The sequence below is a fragment of the Marmota flaviventris genome, chromosome 4 (genome assembly GCF_047511675.1).
Source record: "Marmota flaviventris isolate mMarFla1 chromosome 4, mMarFla1.hap1, whole genome shotgun sequence".
Taxonomy (NCBI): Eukaryota; Metazoa; Chordata; class Mammalia; order Rodentia; family Sciuridae; genus Marmota; species Marmota flaviventris.
This window is the reverse complement of record NC_092501.1, coordinates 74,573,551-74,594,249: the sequence shown is the minus strand read 5'-3', so window position 1 is coordinate 74,594,249 and position 20,699 is coordinate 74,573,551. Positions and strand designations below refer to the sequence as shown.

At 45.2% G+C, this 20,699-nt stretch overlaps 1 protein-coding gene across 1 annotated transcript in view; it reads right to left on the bottom strand.

Moving 5' to 3' along the window:
- Positions 1 to 352: 352 nt before the first annotated feature.
- The window catches only part of Drgx (dorsal root ganglia homeobox), a 28,216-nt gene continuing 7,869 nt past the window's right edge, over positions 353 to 20,699 (bottom strand). Inside the window, exons 4-6 of the mRNA XM_034636983.2 lie at positions 20,158 to 20,336; positions 19,963 to 20,075; positions 353 to 698 (exon numbers count right to left, since the gene is read on the bottom strand). Coding sequence (XP_034492874.2) covers positions 433 to 698; positions 19,963 to 20,075; positions 20,158 to 20,336 — 558 coding nt within the window. The 3' untranslated portion in view covers positions 353 to 432. The remainder of the gene's footprint in view (positions 699 to 19,962; positions 20,076 to 20,157; positions 20,337 to 20,699) is intronic.

The window sequence follows — 20,699 nt, the reverse complement described above, 5'->3', positions numbered from 1 at the left end:
TGTGGTTCTTAACCAATGCCATGGGGACAGTCCCATTTCATATCATAAGACGTCAGCCCTGGATGTCTCTCAAGGATGACCCTGCCATAGTTCTTGGGGTTGAGAAGACCTGCAACGGTGGCCCTGGAATGGGACAGGAAAGGTGATGGGCAAGCAAATCTGCCTCCCCTCCAAGACTTGTAGGTCTGGATGAGAACTCAGGGGTCTCATCACAGAAGGGACTCCGATGCTACAAGTGCCATCAGGACCTGTCACCCAAGAAGCCAGCCCCACTGTCAGACTCCCCAGGCACCAAGGGAGCTTGATATCCTTTCCTGGGTCCACGAGCCCCAGGCAACAGGCTTCTCCTTGCTATCAGAGTTTGCAGGGCTGAGGCTGGGAGAAGCAGGAGGGCAGGGAGGAGGACACAGCAGGCGGGGGCACTCTGGACCCTCATACACTCTTCTCTCCCTCGCTCTGTTCCTTGGTGGGAGGGGTCTTGTCCTGGCTGCTGTCGGAGGGAGCTGGCTTGGCAGCAGGGCTGGGGCTGCTGCTGGTGGATGGCAGAAGGTTGGCCGACTGCAGGACGGCTTCCGAGTGCTCACGGGCTTTCATGCGCAGGGCAGCCACACTGGCTGTGCGGTTACTCTGGCAGCCATAGGTGGGGAGGAAGGAGAGCCCCATGGGATCTGGGACACAGCAAGAACACAGTGGACCCCCTGGAGGAAGGAAAAACAACAGGCTCATTGTCCACACTCTGTCTCCTGGGGGGCTTGAAGGGAGGGAAGGGTCTGGGGCCTAAAAGAGGCAAATTGAATCCATTTGGCTTCAGACATCACAGGGAGGACAAGTGCTCAAGGCCCCAAGATGTATAACTCAAGAGATCTGTTAATATTCCAAAGGATTATCAGAGTACCAGAGAGGCCTAGTCTCCCCAAAAATCCAGCTGTGCGGCCTTATGCCAAGATCTTGGCTACTCTGAGCCTTGACTTCTATAAACTGGGATAATACCCACATTACAGATCATTAATCAGATCCAATGCAGATCCACACTCCCAAACTATGTGCCAGGACACCCCTAAGAACTCACTTTAAGGCAGTGCAAGGATGTTTTAAATACCGGAGGGAAACCAGCCACATCGGTCAGCTGCCATTCAAGCAGCTCACACTTCAACATGAGACCATGCTGCATTCCTTTTCAGGGTGTCATATCTTTATGAAATGGGATTTTGCAAGCACCACATGAAATTCCATGCAGAATATAAAATGAGGGCGGTGGCATCCAGTATGACTCCAAGACTAGAGACACTGAATGAAGACCATCAGCTACACAATCCCATTACAAAGGAATGGTAGCTACTTAGAAATGAAAAAGAAATGTTTTTTTCCCTTCAAAAAGTGTACTTTTTAAATGGGCATAAAGTTCTAGGGACATAAATACTTACTGAGGTATTTGGATCTAACAATTCCATCAGCAGAACTGTTAGATATTATTTATCACTCAAAGATATGGAGAACTGGGCTTTAAAAGTCTCTGAGGCAGTTGGTTTGCAGAGCACCTAGTGTAGGTCCAGGCCCAGGTTTGTCCCTCTCACCCATGGTTGCCTCTTGGCTGATGGTGGTGGCAGACATGGCATGCTGTGCTAGAATTTCTGAAGGAATCTCAAGCAAGAGCTGAGGGCCACACCAAGAAGAGTACCCCTGTGTCCCCAATTCCCCTGCTGTCTTGGGCATGCCTGCAGGTTGCAGATGAGCTTTGTGCTGTCATCCTGCCATTCTAGCATGGTCTGGAATCCTTCCACAGGCCACCTGGGGACAGTGATCATGAGAGACGAGGTCCATGCCCACCAGGGCCTTCAAAGTCCCTCAGACTTGGCACCCACCTAGAGATCAGCTTTCAGAACATCAGCTATGCTGACTGGAATGTCCCCACCCTCATTCTCCAGGGCCAGGCTTCCCAGTGCCAGGGTCAGGCCCCTCCTTGACCATCTTTCTCAGAGACAAAAAGAAGCTCACCTTGACCATGACCCACCAACACCTGTCTTTACCATTATGGCCCCCCTGAGGGGTGGGCATTACTCATCTCCACCCTCCACATCAAGAAACTGAGCTCCAAGTTTGCACAGTTCATTGCAGAAGTAGGACCAGCCTTAGTACAAGGGAAGGTTTAAATGCAGCCACCCTTCCTGCTTCAGTTTTGACAGAGCAGCTCATACAGCAGGTAAGCAGATCTAAGATGAATGTAAGATACATCACCAAGGCCAAGTGTACAAGGAATTTTGAAAACCACTTCCCCTGCCCTGTGAACTGTCTGGCTTCTAGCCTACTGTGCATTCAGTGGAATCTCAAATTCTGACTGTTCCACTGCTCCTAGTGGCTCCTTCACAGACATGCACTGACACCAGGCACAGAGAGAGGCCCCTATGGGGAGTCACAATTTTGCTAGGAAGGATGGTTGTGCTGGCACCATGAGCGAAGAGTCTTCCTGAGGACCTGGCCCCACATTTATGGAAAGGCCTATCCCCCTCGCCCTCGCCGCCCTAGTATTCCTCCCCAAAGGGCACTCACTGACAAAGAGAACCTAAGGTGTGACAAGACCAAAATTAAGAATGATGGTCCCTTTTTGGAGGAGGATGCTAATGATTTGTATTTTTCTGCCTGTTTCAGATTTTGCTCACTTTTCTACAATAGACATGAATTTCTTTTAAACTCGGAAATGCAAGTTTAATTTTAAATGAAAATTAGAAAGAAGACTGGAGAAAGTGCCTGACATGTCTGACAAGGGTGTTACCAATGGCTGGGAGCTGAGAACCACACATGTTGAAGATCCCAGGGAAGAGTGGCCAGGGACAGGTTTGATAGAAACCTGGAAGGGGACATGGCCTCAGGCTCAGCCCTGGACAGGATGCCTAAGATAGGTTTTGCTCTCAGCCTAGGTCTTGCTCCAATGTAAGCATCAAATGGTATAAGTTAAATGCTCTGTGACTCAGTAGTGACAATGACTGAGGTGGCAAGATGCACAGGTGACAGAGCTCCTTTCCCTGGACCACGGTCTACACCTGCTAGGTCATACCTGTGGTGGCTACCAAGAAAGTCACTGATAACTCTACTCCTGGTCCTTAAAACCCAGATTTGGAGGTTAAGATAAACAAATTAATTCACAGAACCAAAGCTGTGGCCAAAAGAAAGGTCTCTACACATGGCCTGGTTCATTTCCTACCTCTAAACACTAGACAGATGGGAAAAACAAAGACCAAAAGAAGCAAGGATTCTGTCGTTCAAAACTCAGTGGCACAGTGGTGCATGCTTATAATCTCAGCCTCTCGGGAGGCTGAGGCAGGAGGATTGTGAGTTCAAAGCCAGCCTCAGAAAAAGTGAGGTGCTAAGCAACTCAGTGAGACCCTGTCTCTAAATAATACAAAATAGGGCTGGGGATGTGGCTCAGTCCAAAGTCTATGATCTACACCCAAGAACCCACTGTCCAAAGAAAGACATGGCTCAGCAGTGAACATGGAGTCAATATGACTTTATAGGAAGCTCACTATGACCCCACATAGTCACAGATTGCCTTAATAGAAGGAGAATCTGCAGGAAAGGGGAAGATAAAGTCTTCCATTTCTCTGTGGTATTCAGATCATGCCCTAAGTCTCCCATCAACAGACACCTCTGTCACCATCCTAGGGAAAAGGAGGGAAAGTGAACTTTAGTGATCTGGACACATACATATATTAATTTCAATTGTCCGACAAGCAACATCTATCTCCCTTAAATCCTATAAACATTTTTTTTACCATTTTTCACCTTTTTATTGGTGCATTATAATTATAGATAATGGTGGGATTTTTTGTTAAATACATTCACACAATATAACAGTATAATTTGGCCAATATAACTCCCAGCACTTCTTCCCCCTACCCTCCTCCATCCTTGGGCCCTTTCCTCTATTCTATTAATCTCCCTTAGATTTTCATGAATTCCCCCACCCACCCATACACACCTTTCTTTTTCCTCTTTCTTCTCTAGAAAACATAGGACCACTGACCTTCTGGGTTTGGCTTATTTCACTTAGCATAGTAGCTCTAGTTCTATCCATTTTCCTACAAATGACATAATTTTATCTTCTTTATGGCTGAATAAAACTCCATTCATTGTGAATATATACCTCCTTTTCTTTGTCCACCCATTTATTCATGGACACCTAGGCTGATTACATAGTTTGGCTATTGTGAATTGTGCTGCTATAAACATGCATAGTCACCACAGTATGATGACTTTAATTCTTTAGTATTTATTGAGAAGTAGTGTAGCTGGGTCATATGGTGGTTCCATCTATAGTCTTTTGAGGAACCTTCATGCTGATTTCCATAGATGTTGTACTAATTTATAATTTCACCAACAATGTAGAAGTGTTCCTTGTTCTCCATAACCTCTCCAGCCTTTATTATTGTTTGTATTCTTGATGACAGTCATTCTGACTTGTGTGAGATGAGATCTCAGTGTAGGTTTGATTTGCATTTCCCTAAATTGCTAATGATGTTGAACATTTTTTTTCATAGATTTACTTACAACTACTTTTTAACAAAGAAAAACATGACTTCCACAAATAGGATTCTTTTAAAACTAACTTTGATTTCTCTGTAATCTCACAGTACCAATAGCTCACCAGAGAATTTTGAGGAGCGAACCAACTAATTCAATGTCCCATGTCCTAATTACCAGATTTCCAGACTCGGGGATCTAGAAGGGAGTAGCAGGGGATGCTATTTGTTTTTGTTTTATTTTTGGTTTTTGGTTTGGTTTTGGTTTATGTCAAAAATCTATAATCATGAGTGGACTAAAATTAAATTAACTACAAAGGAAGTTATCCCAGAGTAGCATATAGTGATAAAAACTATAAATAGCCTAATGACCCAATAATAGGAAATTGAATAAGTGACCTAGATAGAAGATGCTGTATCTATGACAAAACTATATTGTGGAAGATGTTTAGTGCCATGTAAAAGATACCAATAATACACTAGTTTAAAAAGCAGGGTAAGAAACATAAGTCAACATAATCCAATTTTGATATACATATGTCTGCATATATACATACATACTGTGGACTGAAATGTATGTACCTCCAAAATTCATATGTTGGGTATCTAATCTCAAGGTGATGGTCTGGAGAGGGAAGACTCTGGAGGTCATTAGATTGTGAGGGCAGAGTCCTCATGGATTAGTGCCCTTATAGAGAGTTGCCTTGTCTCTTCCACCAGGTGAGAACACACAAGGAAGAGGCTCCCTGTGAGCCAGGAAGCAGGTCCTCACCAGACACCAAATCTGCCAGCACCTTGATCCTGGAGAACAATGACTCAAGAACTATGAGAAATAAAGCTTTGTTGTTTAAAGCCACTCCATTTACAGTGTTTTGTTATAGTAGCCCAAGATTTTTGTGTGTGGCAGGGGAAAAAGAGCAGATTGGTTCTAGGATCCCCTGAGGATACCCAAATTCGTGGACATTCAAGGCCTTATATAAAATGGCATAGTTTGTGCACATTATCCCATATACTTTAGATGCTCTCTATATGACTTATAATATCTAATATAATGTAAATATTATGTAACTAACTATACTGTATTTTTAGGAAGTAATGACAAGAACAAAAGTCTGTTCATGTTCAGTAAATACACAATTTTTTTCAAATATTTTTGATCTACCGTTGGTTGAATCCATGGAGGCAGAAGCCTGATTCATACACACAGTTTGTATGTGTATATATATATGGATGGATATATATATATATATATATACACATCCATATACCATGTTAATTTAAAATTATAGATGTATATACATTTATTTCACATACAAATATATTTTAGAAATAGAAAATATTTGTAAGTTTAATTTATCAGTAAGTTATAAAATATGTTTATCAGAAATATAAATGTGAATACATGTATTTACAAGTAGAATTTTTTAAAAATGTACCAATGCCAAAATATAGTGGTTGATTATGGGTTGTAAGACTATAAGTGATTTTCCATTTGCATCCTACTGTATTTTCTGCCTTTTCTAAAGTGACCAGGCATTTTTTTAATGTTTTATTTTTTAGTTGTAGTTGGACACAATACCTTTATTTATTTATTTATTTATTTTTATGTGGTGCTGAGGATTGAACCCAGGGACTTGCACATGCTAGGCGAGTGCTCTACCGCTGAGCCACAACCTCAGCCCCATGACCAGGTATTTACTCTCACAAAAAGTATGTCTTTTTTGAGGTGTATGATTTCCTGTCTCTCTTCAGATAATGGGGACAGATGTTCTCATGGGGAACAGAGACTCACCCAGATGCTAGAAATAAAGACTCTATGTCAGCACCCAGCAAAGACTAAGACAACTACAGGCCTCAGGCTGCATTTGAAGTATTAATACCAACACTGAGCTGAAGATCCACCATGAAATCCACCCAAGAGTAATCCATCCTTCTCCCATTCTGTGGGAACTTAAGCCAACTAGTCCCTTTGAATGGAACCCAACAAACAACCCCACTTGTGAACCCCACAAAAGGCCACCACTCCATTTTCCCACCCAGACAACTCATGCCATCACCAAACTTATGCAAGAGCCATCTGATCCTTAAACACAGACTGAGAATTGTTTTGTTTGGAGATCATACTACCTCCTGAACACTAAATTAAAACACACAATTAGATTTCCATTAAGTTACAGAAAATTCTGCTGAATTGATCTAATCGGCCTCCATCCCTCTATGACATCATGCTTTAAAGGCTTGACTTGAACATAAATACTTAATGTAATAAATACAGTCTGAAATATTTGATCTCCTTGGCAGTTTAATTGATCTACTACAGAGACTGACAGGAAAAATTAAGTTAGTTCTGTCTCGTCTCTGCCAATAGCACATTTTCATCATAAAGGTATGTGAGATTTGATGTGGGTGGCAGGCAGGGCTTTGGAGCACTTTTCTTGTTGAATATTCAGGTTAAATGAACAAGAACATGAATATATGGATTTACGGGACATTGAACACCAATATGCAGTTCATGTCTTTTTGCCTTATGATAAAATAAATAAATGAATGTACCTCTTTGGGGAGTCACAATACCAGTTTCTTACAGTTCATAAGGAGAGTTTAAGTGGAACTACTGGCAGATGTCCACCACAGTTAAGCATATTCTTAGTGGTTGTGGCTAACTAAGCATGCTCATAATAATCAAATGCACTACAAGGACAAATCTATACCTGGATGCATTGTCTTCTACCACAGAACCATGGAAGTGCTTTTTCTTGTTCTTATGAACTCCCTTCCCCAACACTATACTCATGCCCCTGATCACAGAACCAGTCTGGCCCATCTTGGTACAAAGTTAAAATTCAGGGAATTTTGAGCAAGAGAGAAGGGGAAAGAATCTGACCCTTCTGACAAAGCTGGCGTGTTCCAAGCCTCATCAATACCCCATAAAAAGAAAAGTTATGTCAGGACAGAATTCCCCAATCCGATTAATGCCAAAATCCTTGAGCTAATTTGCAGGTTCTTTTGGTGGAATCAATCCTAACTCCGACCCCTGTCTTAATTCCACCTACTACAGATAAGATCACCTTCTCAATATTCCCTTATTAACCCAGCAACCACTCATTGACTGGGAGCCAATTCCACTGACCATCCAGCCACAGCCTTGTGCTATGACATAGTCTCAGGACACAAACAAGTGTCCTATTTCTGTTTGAATGTATTTGCAGGGTCAAACAAGTAATGCAGGCAGCCCCCAGATCCAAGGATCCCTGGAACAGCCACAGAAGCTGCAGTGACACATGTTCTGAGCATTCAGATGCCAGTAAGCATTGCCCTCCCTCCCAGTGACAGCCAGAATATGCAGGGGGCAGGGTATTTCTCCTACTGCATCGTGTGCCACTGGCACTAGCCTAAAGCCTTCTGCTCATCTCCCTGTACTCCAAAGCCCTGTTGATTAACAGGAAGGGCAAACTCATCAGCACCCATAAGACATGACTTCCAGAAAATGAACTATAGTTTTTCAAGCCAGAGGATGACAGCAGTGCCTGTCAAAGGAATAGAATCAATATTGGGGGCTCAGAGGGGGCCACCTAGGTCTTGACTTGCCCTGCCTCTGATAGACATGCTATGTGACCTTGGACGTTCCTACATCTTCTCTAGGCTTTAGTGTCCCCCACTGCATCCTGGAGAGACATTCTTCAAGGAGATTCCTTATGAATCCTAAGTGTTTGATTCTCCAGCCTTGCCTTGGTTTAGATTTGGAATGTCTCCCAAGGCCCTGGTACTAAGGCTTGGTCTCTAATTTTGGTGCTGTTGGGAGGTGTTAGAACCTTTAAGAGGTGGGGCCTATTGGGAGGAAGTTAGGTCATTGGGAACATGCCCTTGAAAGGGATATTACAACCCTAGTTCCTCCTCTTCTTCTTTCTTTGTTTCTTAGCTACTATGAGGTGAACAGGCTTCCTCCACCACATGCTCCCACCATGAAGTATTGTCCAGCCACAGGCCCAAAGCAATCGAGCCAAGTGGCCATGGACTGAGACTTCTAAAACCATGGGCCAAAATAAACCTTCCCTCCTTTTGAGTTAAGAATCTCAGGTATTCTGTCACAATAACAGAAACTTGATTAACCTAACCCCTGTCTTCCTAACATCAGATAGGCATAGAGGGGGTTGAGGCTGCGCCATCCACTTTCCCCATGAAGAATGACCATGTTCTGTCCCTCTGAATCTCTGCTTTCCAAAGCACCTGTACCCTCAGAAATAATCCAGGGGGCCCTTGTGTGGTTGTGCTGCTTTCCTGGAACAGTAGGAATGACCCATATACCACAGACCTCAGTCACTGTGTCCTGGATGCTGGAGGGCCCTTCCCTTAGGAAGCAAATGTTTTGCAAGATGCTGGTCCTCTTGCCAAACCCAATTTCTAATCAGAAGGAATGAGTGACCTCTCATCCTTGACTTGACCCTAACAATAACTGTCAGCACTTACTGGACATGTGGATGGACCAGGCAGAGGTACATGTCCTACCACTATACAGGGCCATTATGACCCTCATTCATAGACAAGGAGTCTGGAAAAGGGCCCTAGGTGACCAGGTGATGAAAGGCAGAAAGCACTACCAGGCTCCATGCTATTCTCATGCCTTCTCTCTCCCAGAGAGCCCCCACCCACTGGGCAACTCCTATGCTTCCTTTTAGCCCAACTCAAGCATCTCTGGAAGGCCTGCCTCATTCTTATGCAGAAAGAATCCCCTCTTCCTCTGGGCTTCCTCACACTTCTCAGGCCCTTGTCTGCCTCCATGAGAGCACATTATTGTGTCACCTGGCAGGATTCATGTTTGACCTGTCTCTGTAAATCCACCCCCAGACTGCCAGTTCCTTAGGGTAGGAACGTGTCTTATCATTAATGGGTGGTGAGTCCTTGGTGCAGTCCATAGATACTCAGTGGATAGTAAATGATAAAAGAAGAGATTAGGCTTCAGGGGTCCAGCAGATGATCAGCTGTGCAGACTCAAGGACAGGGTCTCTTTTTTTGCAGAGGAAGGAGTGGTACCAGGGATTGTACTCAGGGGCACTCAACCACTGAGCCACATCCCCAGTCCTACTTTGTATTTTATTTAGAGATGGTCTCACTGAGTTGCTTAGCACCTCGTTTTTTGCTGAAGCTGGCTTTGAACTCGTGATCCTCCTGCTCAGTCTCCTGAGCCACTGGGATTGCAGGCATGTACCACTGTGCCCGGCTGCCAGGTTCTCTTTTAAGAGACACATTCAAGGGAAAAAAACATTGCTTCTGTATTGAACATGTACAAATATTTTCTTGTTATTATTCCCTAAACAATACAGTATATCAAATATTTACCTGACATTTACAGTATATTAGGTATTATAAGTAATCAAGAAACTAAGTATACTGAAGGCTGTGCATAGGGTATATGAAAAATCTATACCATTTCATATAAGGGACTTTAGTAATCATGAATTTTGGTGTTCTGATGGGATAAAGGAATCTATCCCCTTTGGATACCAAAGGACAGCTGTATTAATATTTGGATAGATCACAATTAAGTAAAACTATACCAAAATCAGGATTGGAGGTTATAAGAAAAGAAAATCAGAGCCCAATCTCCTCATGATCATAAATGCAAAAATCCTAAAGGAAAATATTAGCCAACCAAATCCAAAAACCTATAAAAAAGATAACATGTCACATCTAATTTGGGTTTATCTTAGGACCATGCAGTTGGCTTAACATTTTTTAAAAAAATCAATCAATATAATTCATCATATTAATGTGTTGAGAAAGAAAAATCATGCAGTCATCTCAACAGCTGCAGAAAAAAGTATGTGATGCAAGTCAACATCCATTCATATTCATGATTTTTATCAGGACAAGAAGAAACTATCTTCACTTGATAAAGGGTATCTTAAAAAAATAAATACAACTGTAATACCCTGAGAGTTTCCCCAGGGGAGCAAGCTTAAGGCAAGGACAGTTTGGATCCATGTGTACTGAAGACAGGGTGCTCTATGCTTCCATTCATATAAAATGGCCATGACAGCAAGAGCAAAATGCCCACCATCTAGAGAGACAGGGAGATGATATGTGGTTGCTCAGGACTGAGGAAGTTTGGCAGTAATGAGAAATGACTGTCGATGGGTACAGGGTGATGAAAATATTCTAAAACTGATTGGAGTGATGCTTGCAAAAGTCAGTGAGCCATTGAATTTGTGTAATTTTGAGAATGAATTACAAATGATATACTAATTATACCTCAATAAACTTTTTGAAAAATAAAATAAGGCAAAGATGCCTGTTATCATCATTTATATTCAAGACTAGTTGGGAGGCTGACTCAGGAGAATCCTTTGAGCCCAGGAGATCAAGGCCAGTCTGAGAAACATAAAGAGAGAGAGCCCTGCAATCATTATATATTTTAAACCCTGTTTCAAAAATATAAGATGAATAAATTTTTTTTAAAAAAGTAAGAATAGATGACTACTAGGCATTCAAACCAGCACAGCAAGGCCAATAAAAGAAAAAAAATGGATAAGATGATTTTAAAAAAGGAGCAAACTGTCTTTATTTACAGATAACCTGCTCCCATACATGAAGATAAATCTCACTAACATAATGCCGGGCCAAAGAACCCAGACACAAAAATAAATATACACTGTATGATTCCACTTGTATACAATCATGTATCATTTAGCAACAGGATATGTTCTGAGAAAAGCATCCTCAGGCAAGTTCGTCTTTGTGTGAACATCGTAGGATGTATTTACATAAACTGTCGCTAAGATGCCACCAGGAAATATCATCTTATGGAACCACGGTCCTATATTGGGTCTTTGATCAAAACGTCATTATATGAAGCATGAATGTATAAATATAAATATAGATTTTCTTTTTAAAAAAAGAGTTGAGACTCTAGTGGTTCAGAATGCCCATGGTGAGTGACAAAACCATCTCACCATGAAAATCAGCAGGTTAGTTGCATTTAGATAGCAACAAGGTGACTTGAGTGGAATGAAGCCCATAGAGTCCAGGCCTCTGGTGTGCAAGCAAGGTGGTAACATAGGTAAGATTTCTCATTAAACTCCAGATGCATGCTTTATGAATTTTCCAATGAATATTCTATTTCACAAGAAAACTAGTGCATGTTGGCACACACCTGTAATCCCAGGTGCTCCAGAGGCCAAGGCAGGAGGATCACAAGTTCAAAGCCAGCCTCAGAAACTTAGCAAAACCCTAAGCAACTTGATGTGAACTTATCCCTAAATAAATGGGCTGGGATTTTTATTGTATGTGGCTCAGTGATTAAATACCTCTGGGTTAAATTCCTGCTACCAAAAAAAAAAAAAAGAAAAGAAAACTACTATAGAAATTGTGAGGTTTTTTTTTAAATCTCATGATTTTTTTTTTTAAATCACAACACAAAGGGAAAAGCAACTGAAGATAAATGGGGGGAAATGTTTTTAGGGGCTCAGAGGAGAAAGAGGCCACCTCTGACTCTGAGTTCAGCCTTCCTGGGCAAATGTTCTCTGACAATACAGTCCTTTCCATCTCAGAAGCTGGGCGCTTTGGCCTGGTCTGGAAGCCAAAGGCAGGGAGGTCATGTTCTTGGCTCTTTGCCCTTGGGGAGGACATGATCTAACCTTTCCTAGGACTGCCCACTGTCTTTCTCACCCTCACATACTCCATCAGGACCAAGACTGTTATTCCAATTGCTAGCATCTGTTGAGTGACCACTTAGAGCAGGCACATTGGAGACACCGTATCTACAGCGTTTCCTCCATCCTCACTGCCTCCCAAGCCTCAGCCAGGAAGTGAGGCCAGATTCCAACTGCAGCCTGTCTGCCTATAGACTTCTCCCAGCCAGTGGGCCTCTGCTGGGTCAGCTGAGGGCATTTCACCTCTCCAGGAAGGCATGGGGAGTGGTGCAAGAAGGAGTCAGATTAACCCCATTGCTCTGCTGAAGTCCTCTGGCCTCAGGCCTGACTTTAGGGAACCACACCAGAGACTGAGGGCCCCCATCATGTCAGCCTTGCCCAGCAGGCAGCTTCCTCCCTTGGGGGAAGATCAGCTGTGATCCCTCCACCCTGCAGGCTGCTCAGCCCAGTACAGCAGAGTGGGCGTGACTACCGCGGGTGAGCATGCAGTGAGTTATAAAAGCTCTCGCCTGGCAGCTGTAATTATTCTCCAACTCACACCCAGCGCAGAGAATCACAGGTTAGAGTCAGCCTGGCTAAGTGCATGAACCCATGGCTCTCCGGTCCCCAGCCACGCCTGCCGGCCTGTGGCCAGCACTTCCCCAGAACAAACCCAAGCACCTCCTTAGCCATTAATAACCTCCTCTGCATTAATGAATTGTGATCATAAGGCTAGCCATTAAGACTGCACGGGAAAATTCTTTGTGTTGCTTCTCTGGACACCCATTATTGTTGTAAAAACCTTCCCTGTGCCTTTGAATTCTCACAAAACACTCAATCGTGAAACATGCTAATTGGGAGCCCCGCCAGCCTGCCTGGTCAGGGTGAGTCTTCTCTGAGCAACTTACAGTGCAAAGCACATCACCATGTGAAGCCCCAGTCAGCCTCAACAAGGAAATTCTACCAAAAAAAAAAAAAGAAAGAAGGAACCCAAACATTGCCAAGAGTTGAAATAGTGGGGTATACAAGGAATGAATAAATATCAGGAAAAATAAAGTGCAGGAAAATGGGAGAAGTTTGAGAGGAGCAGACATTTCCACAGGTCCTTAAAAGACGAGTTTGACACAGAGACTGCCACCAGGGTGTTAAAGCAGGCTTCCAGTTAATACTGATGGTTAGGACTCACTGACTATATCCATGTGCTCAGGTACTTCAAATGTTCTAATTTTCTTTTCGTTCTGTCTTATGAATTGAGTCCTACTGGAATCAAGATGCCCATTTGACAGATGAGCAAGTAAAGGCCCAGAAGAGTGTTAGTATTTGACTCAGGACTTACATGGTTAGAAAATGGAAAAACTAACGTTCCCATCAGGCAAGCTGTCCCAGAGCTCTGGCCTGGAACGACCAGGCTCATAGGCTACTTGCTAATTAAAGAAGGAAGTCCCACAAATGCCTGATTTCCAATTATCAGGCTCTAGTGGGCAGTTTCTTAGCCTGAGGTAGCCAGCAGCCTCCATTCTGATGGGGACAGCCCCCTCCTTGTCCAGGGGCCTGCCCAATGAGCCTGGAAGCTGGTCTGTCACACCTGCACCTGTGCATGCTCCAGCTGGCTACTGCACTGGAAGGGCCATAATCTCCTGTCCATCAAGGGCTGCAACTCCCCCACCTTCTATCCATCCCCTGCTCCCCATTACCTAAGCTCCCAACTGCCCTGCAGAGTCACATCCTTCCCAAGCGCACACCTTCCAGCACACTCTAACAGCCTCCTATGTAAGGATCCCCAGGAGTACAGCCCCCAAATTGCCTCTCAGCCACTCTTATGAAGCCCAGAAACCTGGCTAGCCACAGAGCAGAACCTCTAGCACAAGACTATGGTGCTGTAACAGAAGGCAAAGCACAGGAAGGTTTGGGCCCTTATTCTCCTGACCTGAGGATGAGTCACGAAGTCAAGCCTCTGTGTGTGCATGGCAATGCTGAGCTGTGGGGATTTTCCAGAGAGAGTAAGAGGTGACCTCCAGCTGGACCTTGGCTTCCCCAGCTCTCAAGCTGCCCTGAACCCCAGACCCTGCCTTTAGTGGGTATTTCCAAGGAATGAAAATCAGTCTAATTTCCTAAGAAAACCACCATCCAGAGTTTTCTGATGACGACTTTCCAGTCTGTGTATCACAGCTCGGCAAGTGACTGAGACATGAGACATGATCACCTTCATATTTTCTGGGACACTCTTCCACCCAGTGATCTAAATGTAAGAGTACAAAGTCTAGATGCTCCATGGAATTTTTCAAATATATTCATCTTGGATGGAAGAGTCAGCTCACAGGAAAATACTGGGCCACAGACTCTGAGCCGCTGGGGCCTAACCTGTCCACCCCACTCACATTAGAAGTGGGTTTGGTGGTCACCAACCTGTGCTGAGCCCTGAGAGTCCAGTGGGCTGAGGAGGGTGGGCAGAGTGCATCTCTCTGTTCTATTGATGGCCTCTACTTCCCCTTTTCATCACTCTAGTGCCATTTGTTCAGGGAACTGACAGCCAATACCATCAGCCCTTCATATCCTCGGGTTCCACATTCATGGATTCAACTGGGCATGAATGGAAAACATTTGAGGACGAAAATTGCATCTGTTCTGAACATGCACAGACCCTTTTTGTCTTATCATTATTCTCAAGAACAACTACTTATGCAGAATTTACATTGTATTAGGTATCATGAGAAATCTAGAAGTGATTAAAGTATATGCATCAGTTATGTATAAATGCTAAACCATTCTATATAAGGGAAGTGACCTTCTGCAGATTTTGGTATATGAGGGGGTTCTGGAACAAATTCCCTGAAGATACCAAGGGACCACTATAAGATCCAAGAGCATTCTGGTTTTCAGAAGACTTTCAAAGCCAAAGAACTTCCAGGCAAGTGAAGACCCTCAAAACTAACTTAAAATATCTAAGGACTTCAGGGACCACTACTTAAAGGTACTCGGCAATCTCAGCAAGCACTAAGCTATCTCACAAACACTCCAGGGGGCTTTCTTGATGTTTATAAGGCAAGGACCTCATACCATCACAATGCCTAGAACCAAAAGACGTACCCCCAATCCAGAGTCCGTGGCTCTATAACTATACACAATGATCTTTGGGCAGTTAGCCCTGAGACTATTAGTCCAGGTGCTCCAGGTACTCACTGGAAGAACGGATCTTGTCCTAGGTGTTGGGAGCCCTGTGTTTGCTCTCACTTTGACTAGGGGGCTGATGTAGCCAGGCAACCGTAGCTCAGATCCTCAATCACAGAAGAGAGCAGCACCCAGAGTGGTGTCTACTATTAAGCCAGAATTCAGGTGCCTACCTAGTTACATATGCTTTCTGGGCTATGTGAACCATGTAGGACACATCCTAGGGAAAGACACAGGTACCATTTTTGGTGTAGGAGCTGAAATTAGCTTAGATTCAGTGCTTCTGGCTCTGTCGCCAGTTGCCACAGGCCTGGAGAAGCAGGTTGGATCTTTGAACTGGAAAGGGCCAAGGGGCTCCGCTCTCACTGATCCTGATCTCTAGTGGGCCTGAGTCCAGACAACCTTCCTCTAGAGGACTCAGCTGTCCTCATGTGCTGCAAAAACAGGGTAAATGTCAAGGCTTCTCATTACTCCCCCTACAAGCAGGTGCTCACTTAGAGGAACAAAAAAATAAGTGGTGTCTGTAAAAAAAGGGCACATCAGGATGTTAAGGAGAGCATCAGTGAGGTCTGAGCAAGTGTATTCCCTGACCTGAACCTCAATTTCTCATGTTTTAAGAGAGCACCAGCCTGCATGATGCTCCACCCATGGAGCTGAAGCAGTTTTCTCACTGGTCAGCAGCTCCTAGAAGCAGAGTTCAGGCCCAAGAAAAGCACAGCTTGACTCAATAGTTCTGCCCAGCATTTGGGGGTACAGGCAGGGTGAGGGAGCCTGGGTTTCAGCTTGGAGCCTGGGTGTCAGCTCAGAGCTCCTGGGACTGAGCCAGGCCCTAGAAAATTGGGCTGACTCCTCTCCTGGGCCCAGATAGGACTGTTCACTTAATTTCTGGAGCTTGGTGAAAAGAAAAAGACATAGGACATAAGGTGCAAGGGTCAGGAAGCTGTTCTGGTACCAAAGTCCTTAATATGTGACCCTCAAAACAATTAAGCATCAAACCCCGGGGGTGTTCAGAAGCCAAGCAGGTGTACGTCTCTCAGCCTGTGTCCTGTAATTTTCTCCAAACATACCTTCTGAGGCTACAGCACCACCTGGCTTAGAGAGAAGTAGAGCCAACGAGCTGACTCAGACCTAGCTCCAGGATTTCCAGATCGGAACATCTCATTTCCAGAAGGGCCCCCACAGTGGGGTCAGGTGATTTTAGAAAGCAAAGATACCCCAACCCATATCAGCTATCATCTCAGAACTATCTCAGCTCTATTCTCTAGCCATCTGACTATAGGTCCCCTCCTAGCACGATGATGACTGTGTCACCATGAGAATCAAGTGAGTTTAAGACACAAGATTGCCTGGCAGAACAAGAGAGAGTTTTCTGTGATTGTTCTTTTCCCTCCTTTCCATCATGGCTTAGCTGTCTGGAGATGAAAAGCCAGCTGTCCTGGAAAGCCAGGGGACAGAGCCACAGAGTGTCAGGATGAGCCCAGAGAAAAGCTTTGCTGGAGGGAGGAGGTGAGGAGGAGGTAGGTGTGCACAGAGAAGAGCTCAGAAAGCAGAGATGGGAGGGATGGAAGAAATCCCCACCCCCAACCCAGCCCTGTGCCTCTCAAAAATGGGAAAAGGACCCTGTGTTTCCAGAAAAATGAGCAAGAACTCTTTTGTATTGGGGAAGGCAAAGACCACACCTACACACAAAGACAATGCCTGAGATGTGTGAAGGCCTGGGTTCAATCTGAAAGAAAGAAAGAGTAGGAGAGAAGCAGGGAGAAAGAAAAAGAAAAGGAAATTTTTGACCCAATTCTCACCTGCCTCCATGGGCAGGAACCAGGGAAAAATGTATACATAGGGAACTGGGAGATAAATGGATGAGTCCAGGTCTCTACCAGCTCATGGCTCACTTTACTCATGGCTTGCCTGGTTCTGGAAACATCTCAGCCCGTTGACAGCCCCAACAAACCTTGTTGTCCTCTGACTGTAGTCAGGAAGGGTGCCTCACTGGGATTCAGCAGGCTGCCCAAACAGGACCCTTAAAATGCACAAAGATGTGCCCAATTCTGGTGAGCACCCCGTGATTTCTGCCACCTCTGTATGGCCCACACACCCCCAGGCTGGCAGCAACCAAGGAGTGTCCATTTCGAAAGGCAGGCACAGGGCAGGTTCCAGGGTCACAGCCCAGACAAAAGGGCTTCAGGAAGGGAAGCTGGGGAGAAGGGAGAATGGATGGATTTGTAAACGGCTGGTCCAGTTCTGCAGTAGCGCCCCCACTAACCTTGTTTCTGCCCTGTGTTGATGCCGAGCGAGGGGCTCCCACAAGACAGGGGAGACGTAAGTCCCACTCTGTCTCCCTCTCACTTGCTGCCCTTGGCTTCTCCCAACCTCCCTGCCCTGAAGTCTAGCCCTCAAGACCCACCTCCAGACACGATGGGCTTCCACCAGGGCCTCAGTTTGACTTAGCAGAGATGCCCCAAGGGATACCAGGACAAGCAAACATGTAAATCACCTCCTACTTGTGGGGTCAGAGTGGGACAGGCAAAAACTATGTATTAAAAAGTGTTGCCCTGAGCTGGCCCTCACCAAAGCAGACAGGTTTTGTTGTTTTTTCATTTTTGGTTTGGAGGATAGCTGGGGACGGTGGACAGTGAAGGTGAAGTGGTAATTGAATCCATGGGCTATTTACCACTGAGCTGCATCCCCAGCCCATTTTATTTTTTATTTTGAGACAAGGCCTCACTAAGTTCCTGAGGTTGGCCGAAAACTTGCAATCCTCCTGTTTCAGCCTCCTGAATAGCTGGTCAGGCAGCTGGGTAAATCCCAGGCATGGGCCACCACGCTCAGCTCAGAAAACAAGGTTTGTTAGATGCACAGCTATAGAATTGCTCCTTTGCTAAGACCAGCCCTCAGATAATTCCCAAATCCCACTGGTAATCAATCTCCTTCTGGGACTCCCTTCCAATTGGTCAACCCCACCTCTGCACAGTTTGAGTATTCCTTATCTAAAATGCTTGGCACCAAAAGTGTTTGGATTTAAGATATTTTTCAGATTTTGGAATATTTACATACATATGTATGTATGTAAATGATATATATTGGGGACAGGACAAGACCCAAGTCTAAACACAAAATTCATTTATGTTATACCTCATGCACTTGGCCTAAAGGTAACATTACACAATGTTTTTATTGTGTCTGTGTTTTTACCACAACCCATCATATGAGTCTAGTGTGGAATTTTTTACTTGTGGTGACGTGATGACAACGTGTTTCAGATTTGAAAGCATGTGGGATTTCAGATTTTTAAATTAGGGATCTTAACCTATAGTTCCAAAGCAGACTACTGTGTCCTGTGAACATGTGCTGAGGCTGCAGGGGAGGGAGGTTGTGCATAGCCCCAGGAGCACTGGGCCCTGAAGCAGAAGGAAGTGCTGGCGGGAGGGGTCTGGATTTGAGCCTCAGCCACCCACACCAGTAAACTAAGGGAGGGGATTCACCCAGCTGCCTGACCACTACAAAGTGTCTCCAGGCCTCAGGACTCCACCTCCAAGAACGGAAAGCCCAGACCTAGGGCTGGCATTCAGGGCCTTTGAGCCCTAGCCCTTGCCAGGCACCCTCCACCTTATCTCTGGGCACCCAGGATAGCAGCCATTCTCCAGGCAAGCCTGGTTCTCCTCCCCACACCTGGTAACCTTTGCACATGCTGCTCCCTATGCCTACAATGCCCCTCTCTCCTTCTCACAGACTCCCCAGGGAGATTTCATCACGTTCTCCTTTGGCCTCCATATTGCAATGCAGAATGCCACACTCTGTGGTGTCTGGCAATGAAAAGTCATCTCTAGCACATGACAAGCAGCAGACACCTTAAGGAGGCCTCTCCCACTGCCCATCATCAGGGAAAAACCTAGAAGGAGTCAGGGCTTGTTCGTCACTGGGAATTTAGGAGGTGGGGTGCAGGTACTCATACTCCCCCCAAAAGCCACTAGGGTTCAACATTTTCCTGGCCAGTGTAGCTCTCTGGCCTGATCATTGGACAAATAAGTTTGTGACAAGGAATTAAGAGCCACTGATGGGTCTTTTCATCAGGAAAGGTACCCCAGAAATCCCCAAGGGACAGTCCTGCAGGGATTTCTCTCTCTGGGCCTGAAAAACAACCCTAATGATTTTCAGCCTTCATATAACAACAGTCACTGAGAAGAGAGCAAATCTTGGAAAGCCATAAATCCTAAGACTTTGGACCTCTGGTCTCAGGAGTCCCAAGGGAAAGCAAGTGAACTAGCTGCACATATGAGAAAGGATCCTGAGAAATAGAGATGGTTTCCTTCCCCAGGCTTCCCCCATAAGCTGCAGGCTAGCACCTAAAAATGCTGCCAGAGGGAATGGGGAAGTTATAAACATGGAATGGTCACTTTTGAAGTAATCACCTCTAGGACAAGCCCTCTGTCATTGACCCTTAACAGCAACATCCACATGCATGTAGAACTCTATGCAGAAACAAGCAAGATAGCAAGTATGGACCTGTGTCTGTGTCCCCAGCTGTGATTGACAGGAGAAGACGGGAGCCCAGTGGGTTTGGGTGTGAGGATAAGCAGAGCCAAAACAACGGGCCAGTCAGACTCCACCCTCCCCATGAGACCATACCCGCCAAGCAGAGCCAAACTCACCCTTCAGGGAGGCCACGTGTGACAAGGCCTGAGCGTAGGTGGCTGTGTTCAGGAGGGTCCCTGGTAAGCAGGAGGGGAAGAAAGGACCAGCAGGACCCACAGTTCGCCCCAGGCTGGCAAAGATAGAAATTTTCATTGAGTATCCTCGTGTGTCTGGGCCTGAGCTCCCTGGGCCCCAGGTCCAGCCAGTCTCACCTCTGCTGGGCCTCCAGCACCTCTTTCTTGTTCCGGCCCTGGTCCCCAGGGGGCGGGGAGTTGATGTTTCTCACAGGTGGTGGCGTCACCTCTGCCATGGGTTCCTTGGCACCTGGTTCCTGGTCGGAGGCCCCTCTCTCTGTTTTCCTCCACTTGGCTCTTCGGTTCTGGAACCAAACCTAAATCAGAATGGGAAACACACACCCAAGGGAAGCATAAAATCAGAAAAGAGGGAGGAGCCAGAACCCCAACGTGAAGGTCTAGACCCCGGGCAGGTGCCCACGGCTCACCCTGCAGCCCTTGCCTACTTTGTACTCTCTGAACTGAGCTTCTGTACCATGGATGGGTTGGATCATCTTCCAAGCTTATGACAGGCATGTTTCAAGAATGAATGTTGAATAATAGAAAGTATTTAAATGCATTGCCCACAGGAAGGGTAAAAGTATTGCCTTGTGGAGATTCTCAGAGCTGCGTTGCCCGGAGTCCATTTATTTGATGTGAAACGTATTTACTGCTGGGGGATCATTGTTAAAGCAGCTTGG